The sequence below is a fragment of the Aquarana catesbeiana genome, linkage group LG02, assembly GCF_042186555.1.
Source record: "Aquarana catesbeiana isolate 2022-GZ linkage group LG02, ASM4218655v1, whole genome shotgun sequence".
Classification (NCBI taxonomy): Eukaryota; Metazoa; Chordata; class Amphibia; order Anura; family Ranidae; genus Aquarana; species Aquarana catesbeiana.
In genome coordinates this window covers 643,440,343-643,452,608 of record NC_133325.1, presented here as the reverse complement: position 1 = coordinate 643,452,608, position 12,266 = coordinate 643,440,343, and the positions used below count along the sequence as shown (strand labels likewise).

General features: G+C 43.6%; 1 protein-coding gene across 3 annotated transcripts in view; it reads left to right on the top strand.

The window, feature by feature from the left end:
• SH3KBP1 (SH3 domain containing kinase binding protein 1) overlaps positions 1-12,266 on the top strand; it is a 529,030-nt gene that overhangs the window by 272,651 nt on the left and 244,113 nt on the right. For all 3 annotated transcript variants that reach the window (XM_073616470.1, XM_073616471.1, XM_073616469.1), the window contains exon 5: positions 8,087-8,213. In XM_073616470.1, the coding sequence (XP_073472571.1) occupies positions 8,087-8,213 (127 nt within the window). The remainder of the gene's footprint in view (positions 1-8,086; positions 8,214-12,266) is intronic.

The window sequence follows — 12,266 nt, the reverse complement described above, 5'->3', positions numbered from 1 at the left end:
GTGTCAGTTGTGCCTGGGCACATCCTAATCACCCCATGTGCATTAGCATTATCCAGGGACAGCACCAGGTGGGTGGTTGGAGGTGTCAGTGTAAATGCCCCCATTATATTAATGCCTAGGTTCAACAGTAGGAACACATTACACCCGTATTTAGGGCGTAACATAATCTCCCAATCAACTGTCTCCCACCACCAGAGCCTCCTTTCTGTGACAGCAGGTGGCGTTCATGTGTTTGAGATTTGGGGTGCACACCCTAATGCAGTACGCTGCGCACACCTATGAGGATACCCAACCTGAAAAACATCCAGAACAAGGGAGAACTTCCTCGCTTTTTACAAAGTATCCTCTTCTTCCTTCCTCCTGCACACACTTGGTTCCTCTATGGTACAGCACCTGCTGATCACTCCAGGGTAATTAACAGTCTCTTTGTTCAGCAACAGCCCATTATAGGCTAGGAACTTCCCATCTCTTTTTTGAATAACGTAGCACATGTGGAGGGAACAGCATCTCCTTCTGCTTCCCTGTAGACCCTGAGCCCAGTTCTACCACTGCAGAAAATACCAGCCCACCTGGTATATGCTTCCCCCAGTCCTCCTGACTTGCACACACACATGGAGATTCCCCAGGGCAAGGTGAATGAAGACTTGGCACACCGTGGTCTTCAAAAGAGCACCATTACAGCCAGTGGTGTATTTAGGTTTTGTGCTGCCCTAGGCCTGACTAAGCTCGCGCACCCCCCTAATTTAACTATGACCCACCCCTTCCTGTCAAGGCCACACCCCTTCCTTTTTAAGATCCGCCCTGTCATCTTCATGGGAGGACAGAGGGAAGCCACGGGAAGAGGACAAAGGGGGGCCGCGGGAGGAGGACAGTGAGCGATACAGCATCTTTTCATTTGGGGGTAAGGGGATATGTGCTGGGTGCTTTGGGAGGCTCTTGCACTGAAGTCGTGTCCCTCCTCTGTGGCTCCTCCTCCTCCTGGCTGTGTACTGAGTGTGTGTGGCTGACAGTGGGGAGAGAGGTGTGGGCTTCTACGGAAAGCCCATCGCCGCTTGTGGGACTCCAGGCGGCAGATGTCCTGGGTGCCCACGCTGGCGCATCCCTGTCTGGCCAGTTACCGAAACTCAGTGCCGTAACTTGTTGTGGGCTCTGGGACAGTGGCGTCACTAGGGTTGGCCTAGAGGATATCAGGTTAGGTACTTCCTAATGGCTCAGTTCCTGGGAACAGTAATGTATAATGGCCAACAGGCTCTCTTACCAGACCCGGTGAAACTGCAACAGTGATCCCTCCGGCTGGACGTTCACTCACTCTGGGTTGCCCAGGCCAACTCTAGTCAGTAGTGTAGCATCTCTACCCTGGCAGTGGCTTCATCTTTCTCCCCCTCTGGTGGTGCGGGTACAGCGTGGCTCTTTGGTGGTGCGGGTACAGCGTGGCTCTCTGGTGGTGCGGGTACAGCGTGGCTCTCTGGTGGTGCGGGTACAGCGTGGCTCTCTGGTGGTGCGGGTACAGCGTGGCTCTCTGGTGGTGCGGGTACAGCGTGGCTCTCTGGTGGTGCGGGTACAGCATGGCTCTCTGGTGGTGCGGGTACAGCATGGCTCTCTGGTGGTGCGGGTACAGCATGGCTCTCTGGTGGTGCGGGTACAGCGTGGCTCTCTGGTGGTGCGGGTACAGCGTGGTTCTGGTGTTGCGGGAACAACGTCTCTCTGGTGGTGCGGGAACAGCATGGCTCTCTCTCTGGTGGTGCGTGGCTCCCTCTCTGGTGGTGCGGGTACAGCGTGGCTCTCTGGTGGTGCGGGTACAGCGTGGCTCTGGTGGTGCGGGTACAGCGTGGCTTTCTGGTGGTGCGGGTACAGCGTGGCTTTCTGGTGGTGTGGGTACAGTGTGGCTCTGGTGGTGCGGGTACAGTGTGGCTCTGGTGGTGCGGGTACAGCATGGCTTTCTGGTGGTGCGGGTACAGCGTGGCTCTGGTGGTGTGGGTACAGCATGGCTTTCTGGTGGTGCAGGTACAGCGTGGCTCTGGTGGTGCGGGTACAGCGTGGCTCTCTGGTGGTGCGGGTACAGCATGGCTCTCTGGTGATGCGGGTACAGCATGGCTCTCTGGGGGTGCAGGTACAGCATGGCTCTCTGGTGGTGCGGGTACAGCGTGGCTCTCTGGTGGTGCGGGTACAGCGTGGCTCTCTGGTGGTGCGGGTACAGCGTGGCTCTCTGGTGGTGCGGGTACAGCATGGCTCTCTGGTGGTGCGGGTACAGCGTGGCTCTCTGGTGGTGCGGGTACAGCGTGGCTCCCTATCTGGCTTCCCCCAGCACAGTACTCTCTTTTTCTCCTCCTGTAACCCCCCCCCAGCAGAGTGCATGCATGCTGGGGGCTGTAGCATGATGTCTGTGGACACACAGGGATGCCATTCTTCAGGGATTACTCTTCCCATGATGCCCCCCAGAGTCTTCTGATTGGCCCTCTGCTGTAGCCAATTATGGGGTGAGAAACAGCGGTCAGGAAGCTGGGCAGCGGCATGGCGAAACCAATTAGAGCCGCTCTCTCTCTCTTCTCTCTTCGGCTGACAGAAAGAGGAGGGGGGCGAGCGGGGGAGATACAGACATCTCTCCTCTCCCTGTCACAGCTGCTCCATTTACCAGAGAACTCCCCTGCTCGCCCCCCCTCCCCTTTCTGTCAGCTGAACGGAGAAGAGAGAAGAAAGAGAGAGAGCGGCTCTAATTGATTTTGCTGTGCCGCCGCCCAGCTTCCTCCCTGCTGTTTCCCTCCCCATGATTGGCCACATCAGAGAGAGAGAATCACAGCTTTACAGGGGCGGCTTGACAGCTCCTGATTTAACTGCTTCCTGGCCCCATCTGCAGCCGCGAGGCCACTGCACTCCCAAGCTGTACTCTCTTGATGTGCCCTGCTGTGCGGGAGGAGAGCGGGTGCCGTTTTTGTGGGGGGGGGGCGGCATTTGCCGCCCCCCACAAAGTGCCGCCCTAGGCCTGGGCCTTGTTTGCCTAGGCCAAAACACAGCACTGATTACAGCTGACAGTCTCACCACTTGCTTTGTCCCTACACCGTGCTGATCTACTCACTGTCTCTGCTTGCTCTCTGCTGCCTCTACGGCTTGAATGCCTCCAACTGCCTCCTGTGGTGGGATCTTTCCAGGCCAGCCTCCCAGGCTCCAACCTGAGGTAACCCCCCCCCTTTAGAAGCCACTGACTGCCTCTCCTCAGCACTGCTTCTCCATCTTCCACCAACTCCTCTGCTGGCATGGCCCATGACCATTTATGGTCGGTCTTAGTTCACTGCCAGGCCTACTCTTGGGGATTGGCTAAAGGCCCATAAATATAGGGCCCATAAAGCTCCTCTTCAGCTCCACCCACTAGTTCCAGAACATTCTCCAATATTCCAGAAATGGGGTGGCACCAGAGGGCTGCCAGGATGAGTCATCCAACCCTGGCCTCTGGTAACCCTAACCCAGATTTAATGACTCAGGTTTAACCCAGAGCCAGCTATGTTTTTTCCTACTCTCACTACTAGTAGCACACACTAGAGCAGGGATCTCAAACTGGCGGCCCTCCAGCTGTTGCGAAACTACAAGTCCCATCATGCCTCTGCCTGTGGGAGTGATGCTTGTAACTGTCAGCCTTGCAATGCTTCATGGGACTTGTAGTTTTGCAACAGCTGGAGGGCCGCCAGTTTGAGACCCCTGCACTAGAGGGTGCTACATAATATATAGTGCATTAGTGTACAGTAACCTCTAGCAATCAACCACTATCCAGAATACAATAGTCTACCTTCATGCTTCCAGTTGGTTAAAGTTGACAACATACAGTTGCTTTTAATGTTGTTTTCTGAGAAATGATTTCATTTTGGCATCAGCTCAAAAGACTAACAATAAGTTTTACTGTCAAGATTTTAGGAATCAAGTAAAGTGTATCTATTGTCAAAATCTAAAATCGTTTATATTAATTTCTACATTTTTTTTTTTTAATTATTTCTATTCTAATTATTTCCTAATCTGACCAACCTAGAAATGTGTAAACTTACTTTGTGATGATCCACACACATTTGCTTTTATGGATTTTGTGGCACATATTCAGTATGCCCTGTGAGTAGGCACTGCAGTGTCACAAATTCCACAGAGCCTGCCTTCTGAACTACGGTGATGCTAGGAGGAAGTGTTTTAGAAGGTGGAGCCAGTACAGGCATCAAGATACCATGGAGTATGTAGTCCTTAAAAATTAAAAATAAACAGAGCGAAACGGAAAGGTTTTGTTGTGTTTCAAAGGCCATTTTATGCATTGACATACCTCCATAGATCTAGTTTTTCAGACAGTAGGGTCACCTGCTAACTTGACACCATCCACAGGCAGTTTTACTATACAATAAGACACAGACATTAAATCCAACACAATTTTATTTCATATACCGTAATTCCAGTACAGAAAATATTTTTCCAGTCTTTTGAAATATAAGAAGACAATGACTTTCCTGAGCCCTGTCTTTGAGAAGAACTGACACTGACTAAACACTGAAGAAACATAGAAGGTCTAGCTAGGAATGAATGAACTATCACTAAACAGAACGGAAGGACAGATGTAGATATCAAATCACATTAATAAACAAGGTATAATGGCCCTAAACCACTACTAGATGTCTTCAAACATCATAACATTAGTAACCGGATGCAGTTCAGTACAACACATAAAAAATACAAATAGGTGGGATAGAACCAGCTCATATGGTAGTAGAAATGTAAGCCATGCTCTTTATCACAGACCATGTGGACAATGCTTTGTCAGTGAGAAAAGCTGGTCATATCCTGTTGACTAGCAGTGTGGAGACAAGTTAACAGCAGTCACAATGTGATAATGTGATTACCAGGCATGCACTTTGATTGCAAGAGGAACTAAAATGGTGGAATGGGTAGAGCAAATGAAGGCCCCTTGAACCTCCTTTTATGGAAAGTTAGCCTTGACTGCTGGAAGCATGGCATCACTGTGTGTGTGAACCGAAAAGGAAAGTTAAGTAGCTTCCTTAGGATTGGCTATAAAGTACTGAGGTGACTGAGTGAAGCCTGAACTATAAAAACAGGCTACGCTGGGGCACGTCCAACTGCTCTGAGGAGATTTGGCTGTCACAAAAGTTGCCCAATGTGATGTTTTGTCACAGCTTTATTGGTGGTTTTGACCTTGCCAGCAATTGATGTTGCTTTATGGTCTATGCCCTTAAGCTAAATTCTGGGGGTCAGTCTAATGCCTGTCTGAACTGAAGAGGGGCATGCCTCTAAGACTGTCTGACTTTGTTATATGGGTGCTCACAGTATAACTGTGACTGGCATTGTTGTTTGATACATTTGGAAAGTTGTTACATTTGAAAAGTTCAATAAAGCTGTGGCCTTGCACTATTTCCAACGTAATCAACCTCCGTGTCTTTTTGGGGGGCAAGGTATTGGTTTACTAATTGGTCATAAACAAGCCTATGCTACTCAGCAGTCATACTTGTGGAGAATGGAGAAACTGACCGCAATGTTAAACAATGATTCTGGGAAATTTTCTGCAGGGTGCTCTCCATGGAATCTTAATGTGCATCCTCGAAGTTGAGGTTATTGGTAGAGGTGGGCTGTATTGTAAAATAGTAAAGTGGACTAAGAGACATAGCGTGATATGTGTCCTTGAATGAAAGAAGGTAGGATGTGAGGAGATGTGGTGGCAGGGAAAGGAGAGAGAATTTAACACCCCCCCCCCCCCCATTTTTTTCCTTATGTTCTTGGTTTGGGGCTGGTTTTATGCAGGGTTACCCAAGAACTTTTATACTTGGGGTTCTAAGTATTAAGGTAGGTTTATCATGACATTAATTGTTGATAAATATATGTTTTGCTCAATAAAGTGTGAATGTTTGTGTTCATTTTGATAAAAAACTTTAATAAATGTATAATAAAAATAGAAGTGCCACAGACTGCCTCCATTCCTCTGATCTTTTACCATGCAGACTCCTCTCCAACTGTCTCCACCACTCATGTGCACAAGTAAAAAAGCACAAGAAGGGAATTCATTGCGCACCAAACTTTATTTTATAAAAAGAGAAAACTATATACAGTGCCTTGAAAAAGTATGCATACCCCTTGAAATTTTCCACATCATGTTACAACTAAGTACATAAATGTATTTTATTGGGATTTTATGTGATAGACCAATACAAAGTGGCACATAATTGTGAAGTGGAAAGGAAATGATAAATGGTTTCCAAAATGTTTTACAAATATGTAAAAAGTGTGGTGTGCATTTGTATTCAGCCCCCCTAAGTCAATACTTTGTAGAACCACCTTTCGCTGCAATTACAGCTTCAAGTCTTTTTGGGTATGTCTCTACATTTTTGCCCATTCTTCTTTGCAAAATAGCTTAAGCTCTGTCAGATTGGATGGAGAGCATCTGTAAACAGCAATTTTTAAGTCTGGCCACAGATTCTCAATTGGATTTAGGTCTGGACTTTGACTGGGCCATTGTAACACATGAATATGCTTTGAATCTAAACCATTCCATTGTAGCTCTGGCTGTATGTTTATAGTCGTTGTCCTGCTGGAAGGTGAACCTCCACCCCAGTCTCAAGTCTTTTGCGGACTCTAACAGGTTTTCTTCTAAGATTGCCTGTATTTGGCTCCATTAATCTTCCCATCAACTCTGACCAGCTTCCCTGTCCCTGCTGAAGAAAAGCATCCCCACAACATGATGCGTTCATGGTAATGTGCAGTTTTAGTTTTCCGCCACACATAGCGTTTTGCTTTTAGGCCAAAAAGTTACATTTTGGTCTCATCTGACCAGAGCACCTTCTTCCACATGTTTGCTGTTACCTACCCCCGCTTCTCAAAAACTGCAAAAGGGACTTCTTATGGTTTTCTTTCAACAATGGCTTTCTTCTTGCCACTTTTCCATAAAAGCCAGATTTGTGGAGTGCACAACTAATAGTTGTCCTGTGGACAGATTCCCCCACCTGAGCTGTGGATCACTGTAGCTCCTCCAGAGTTACCATGGGCCTCTTGGCTGCTTCTCTGATTAGTGTTCTCCTTGCCTGGACTTTTAATTTAGGCAGACAGCCATATCTTGGTAGGGCTGCAGTTGTGCCATACACTTTCCATTTTCAGATGATGGATTGAACAGTGCTCCGTGAGATGTTTAAAGCTTGGGATATTTTTTTATAACATAACCCTGCTTTAAACGTCTCCACAACTTTATCCCTGACCTGTCTGGTGTGTTCCTTGGCCTTCATGATGCTGTTTATTCACCAAGGTTCTCTAATAAACCTCTGAGGGCTTCACAGAACAACTGTATTTATACTGAGATTAAAATACACACAGGTGGACTCTATTTACTAATTAGGTGACTTCTGAAGGCAATTGGTTCCACTAGATTTTAGTTAGGGGTATCAGAGTAAAGGGGGCTGAATACAAATGCATGCCACACTTTTCAGATAGTTATTTGTAAAAAAAAAAAAAAATTAAAACCATTTATCATTTTCCTTCCACTTCACAATTATGAGCCACTTTGTGTTGGTTTATCACCTAAAATCCCAATAAAATACATTTACGTTTTTGGTTGTAACATGACAAAATGTGGAAAATGTCAAAAGGTATAAATACTTTTTCAAGGCACTGTAAATGACAGCTCTCATATGCTGGTCACCATACATTGCACTAATTAGCTTGTTCCTATGCTTTACCCTTTACATGCTTACATCTCTGATACATGGCCTCACTCTTTGCTTTTAACCTATTTCACCTGTATAAGCAAATGCCTCTATTAAGGGCAAATAGGTGTGCTTTTATTTTAGCATGCAATATTCAAAAATTCCTATTTCATATGCACTTTTTAAGCTGACTGTGCTTATTAAAGTGCACCTATTACCTGCTCATATGTCAGTCTAAGACTCTTGAAATTTGCAGCCTGCACTGTGTGATAGCCCTGAAAATATTTGAATTGAGTGCTGTGGCAGCATCTAATCAAAGTGTCAACTAATGAAAATCAGAAATGCACTTTAACCGGAGTAGTATTGAATCATATACGTATTCCTCTTACCCATTTACTTTTTATGTTTCTTGTGTGCAGGTGGAGGAAGGCTGGTGGGAGGGAGTTCTCAATGGAAAGACTGGAATGTTCCCTTCCAATTTTATTAAGGATGTTGGGTCCGAAACAGAAATTGGGGCAAATTTTGAAGATCATCAGATAAAGCAAGGTAAGACAATCCTGTTAAATGTGCACTAAAACATTTCAGATATTAATATTAAAATGCACAGGTAATGAAATTGCTTTGAGCATTCATATTAATAAATTACGAATATGGCAAGATGGAAACATCCAAACAGAAAAACACCGCATTCATTCATATTAATAGCTTTTATACTGAAAGTTAAATCATCAATACGTTCTGTACTTGCAAAGTTATCAATACTAGTGAATTATGACACCCATTCATCTTTTTGTCAGTAAAACGATATTTATCCTTTTTTCCCCTCCCCAGATACCTTCCTTTATCTGGCATTTTATTATTATCCTGACTCAAAAATCATCTGTGTTGGCCTTGCCTGTGCAGTAACTTCCCATAGACTTCTATAAGATCTCTGGCATTTGGACACAGCCCTATAGAAGTCTTTGCTTGGTGGGACCTATTGGACTTTTAAATTATTCCCCCTTCACTCCAGACTATGGCTAAATATTGCAAGATGCTTTTATATGAAGCATTTAGGCTAGGTTCACATCAGTTCACTTCTATAACACATGTGTGTTGATGTGCATTTTCTCCTCCCATTAATATGTGTTGCATTCTGGGAGCCCATTCATTGACTTAACCAAATTGGCCAGCTGGGTTTTTTTCTTGGAAAGCTGAGGGAAGTCCCAATCAAAGTTATAATAGGTTGGCGGGTAGGGCTGGTTTCTCCAGGCACTTCTGATGTGTTCAGAGAAACACCAGCACCAAAATAATCCCATTTATCACTTTATTGAGATTGCCTTATTTCATTAATTAGTTATAATGCATTTAGGACCACATAGGGTTTATGACTGTAGCTACAATTAGGAAAACGGCTAGATATTGCACGTCAATAAAATGTCTTTGGTAAATTAATTCTGTGGATCAATGTGTTGCTGGTGGGTCTTTGATGGCTGTTCACAAGTAAAGGAATACAAAGCCTTGCACCACTGTTGAAAGTACTCCAGGTGAGTTTCGTGAGTAGGTGGCTTCTTGATTTTCTGTGAATGTATGTGGTATTATAGTTGTACCACAAGATCACGGATTTAAAGAGCACATGCCAATACCATGTAGAAGTATCTGTTTTTAGTATATTACAAATAGTTCAGAATATTTGGTATATAGATCCTGTTCTGCATGTTTTTTTTTTTTGTAAATTCCTTATTTATACAAGATATTATGTCACAAACAGAACGAGGGCAATGAGCTCGCAGTCAAGGCACCATACAAAAATATATGACTCCGATATAAACAAAATGTTTTCAGAGGAACCACAACGAAAAAAAGGTCTGACTTTACTGGCATAGCAAGGAGCATAAAAAGGTTTACAAAAATATAAATTGTATTAAAATATATAGTATTAAAAGCATTTCCAAGATGGTTGATAAAAACAAAAAAACATAGTATTTGCTGCTTGTATAGGCAATTGTTTATCTATGAAAAGTACAGTATCATGTACTACAGGGCTAAGTTGCCAAATCTTGAACATATATGTATATGCCTCATGGGGCAACGTGTTTCTCATTCCAGCTTCATCAGTACCCATGAAGAAGGTGATAACTATATAGAAAATAAAGAGTAAAACATAGTTATATCATGCATATGCACAAAAAACATGGCTTGGATCAGACACATGTAAGAGCTGTGCCTTTTTGCCCCTGCACAGCCAACACCTATAAAAACCTTTCTGGATGGGCCCTGAAACATCAAGAGGGACCAATCACATACGGCAGTGTGAGGTAACAGCCCTTAATAGAAGAACAAACAAACATGAGGATATACTGTGTGAGCATAAATATCCTTGAATACAAGCAAAATGGCCCAAGCAAGCCAAACAAGCAAATGTCCCTCTCTTAATAATTGAGTACCTGGATGTATGCTCCCAATAATTGGCAGTAGGAATGCAGTATATAGTAAATACCACTATTTTTTGTTTTGTATTCTAGCTTGCTTGTTATTATACCTTTACCTGGGGTTCAGCCTCCTGTCCTCCCCCATTTTGTTTGATGACATGTGGAATCAATTCCAAGCGCAGTGCAATACTGTTTGGACATTTCATTACATGGTAACCATGTAAGTTGAGATGGCTTTATGCTTGTATCCAAGGATATTTACGCTCACACACTATGTCCCCATGTTTGTTTGTCCTTTTATTAAGGACTGTTACCTCATGCTGCCCTATATGATTGGTCCCTCTTGATGTCCTGGTGCCTGTCCAGGGAGGTTTTTTAGGCGTTGGCTGTGCACAGTCATTGAGGTGGGGCTTTACATGCGTCTGATCCAAGCCATAATATGTTTACGCATATGCCTTATATAACTTTGTTTTATGCTTTGTTTTCTATATAGTTATTATAACCTTCTTCATGAGTCCTAATGAAGCTTGAATGAGAAACGCATTGACCCATGATGAATATATGTATATATACATTCAAGATTTGGTAACTTATCCTTGCGGTGCATGATATTGTACTTTTCATACATTGAATAACTAATTGCCTACATGCATAGTAAATACTATGTTGTTTTTTTTTATCAAGCTATCTTGGAAATGCTTTAATACTATATGTAATAAAGTATATTCTTTTATAAACCTTTTGTGCTCCTTGCTATGCCAATAAAGTCCAACCTTTTTTTACTTGTGGTTTCTATACTATCCGGATGTGGCAGTGAGTGCTTCTGTATGAAATGTTGTCATACATGACTGACAGCTGTAAGTAGTGACCCTTGTTGTGATTGTCAGTGTATGAAACCAACAATTAGACATACATTCCAGTCCATTTCATATTTAGACGTGTCTCCAGGGGGAGTAAGTGGAGGTAGCAGAAGGACAAGAGGGAGGGCGAGAGTAGTGTCCAGAAGTGGTAAAGTTTGCTGGTGAAATAAAAAAACAGGCACTATACCACCACGACTCCATGAGAATCCTTATTTCCTGTATCCAGGATCAGGGACTAATATTCCTAATATTCCCATAAAAATGAAGTCTATCCAAAAGAACCATGTTTGCTTTAGTTTCTCATCCCTATGATACGTAGGTTTGGTTAGATCCTACATGTTCCTAATTTCCATAACTGTCGCCAACCATTAATTATCTCCTAGAAAAAGACTCTTGCCACCATAGATATGGGATACTTGGTGTGGCCTCATGTTCGCCCTTTAAGGAAACTGTCCTGAGAAAAAAATATGGAGACTTCTATCGCTGACCTTCTCATGAAATGCTAGTTGCTAGGCTACAGTTCTTTCTAAATCGCTGAGATGGAACAGGCATGCTGATCAGGAAGTCAGAACTCCTGATCTGCATAGTTGTTTCGGATCAGTGCTTATGCCATTGGATCAGCATACCAGTCAGACAGCTAGCATTTTAAGGAGAGGTTAACGATTTAGAGCTTCATAGTCTCTCATGATTCATTATAAAATTATTTCGTAAATACCATTTTAAATGTCTCTGTATCTCCACCCTATGGTCGTAAGCAGTATTTTCACTTGTAATCATTGGTGATTGCAGCGTCGAATAAGAAATAAGACCATCCCTCCATGGCCACCCCAGTGCAATGTGAAATCTGATGTGTATACAAATTTTTGCTTTTTTAAGCTGTAAAAACAACTGTTTACCCAGGGTAACTGCTAGAAAGACCCTCTGCCTGCACCAGAGTTGATAGAGTAGTTTTTCGCTTTACTGATAGAAGCAGAAACCCTCTTAATTCTTTTTTACCAGATGTATTGAGGTTCAGAGGCCACTGTAATCCCATGTTTGCTGTGGATTACTGCAGTTGCACATAGCTTTGTGTTATATTAAATAGGCCTGAAAGGAAATTCCTAACATAGGCAAAGAGAGCACTAAACCACGAACCTGCAGTCTAAATTCATTTTATGCAAAATGAAAATCACTGTTCCTTTTTAATATGCATTTTTTTAACATTTTCTAAAAATGTATGGGAAGTTCTAGGAAAGTCAATCTTCACCCTAAAAGCACTCAAACCGCTTTGCTACAGTTTATAAATTGAATGTACCGAAACATTGTGTTTGATGTCTGTTAAACAGTGC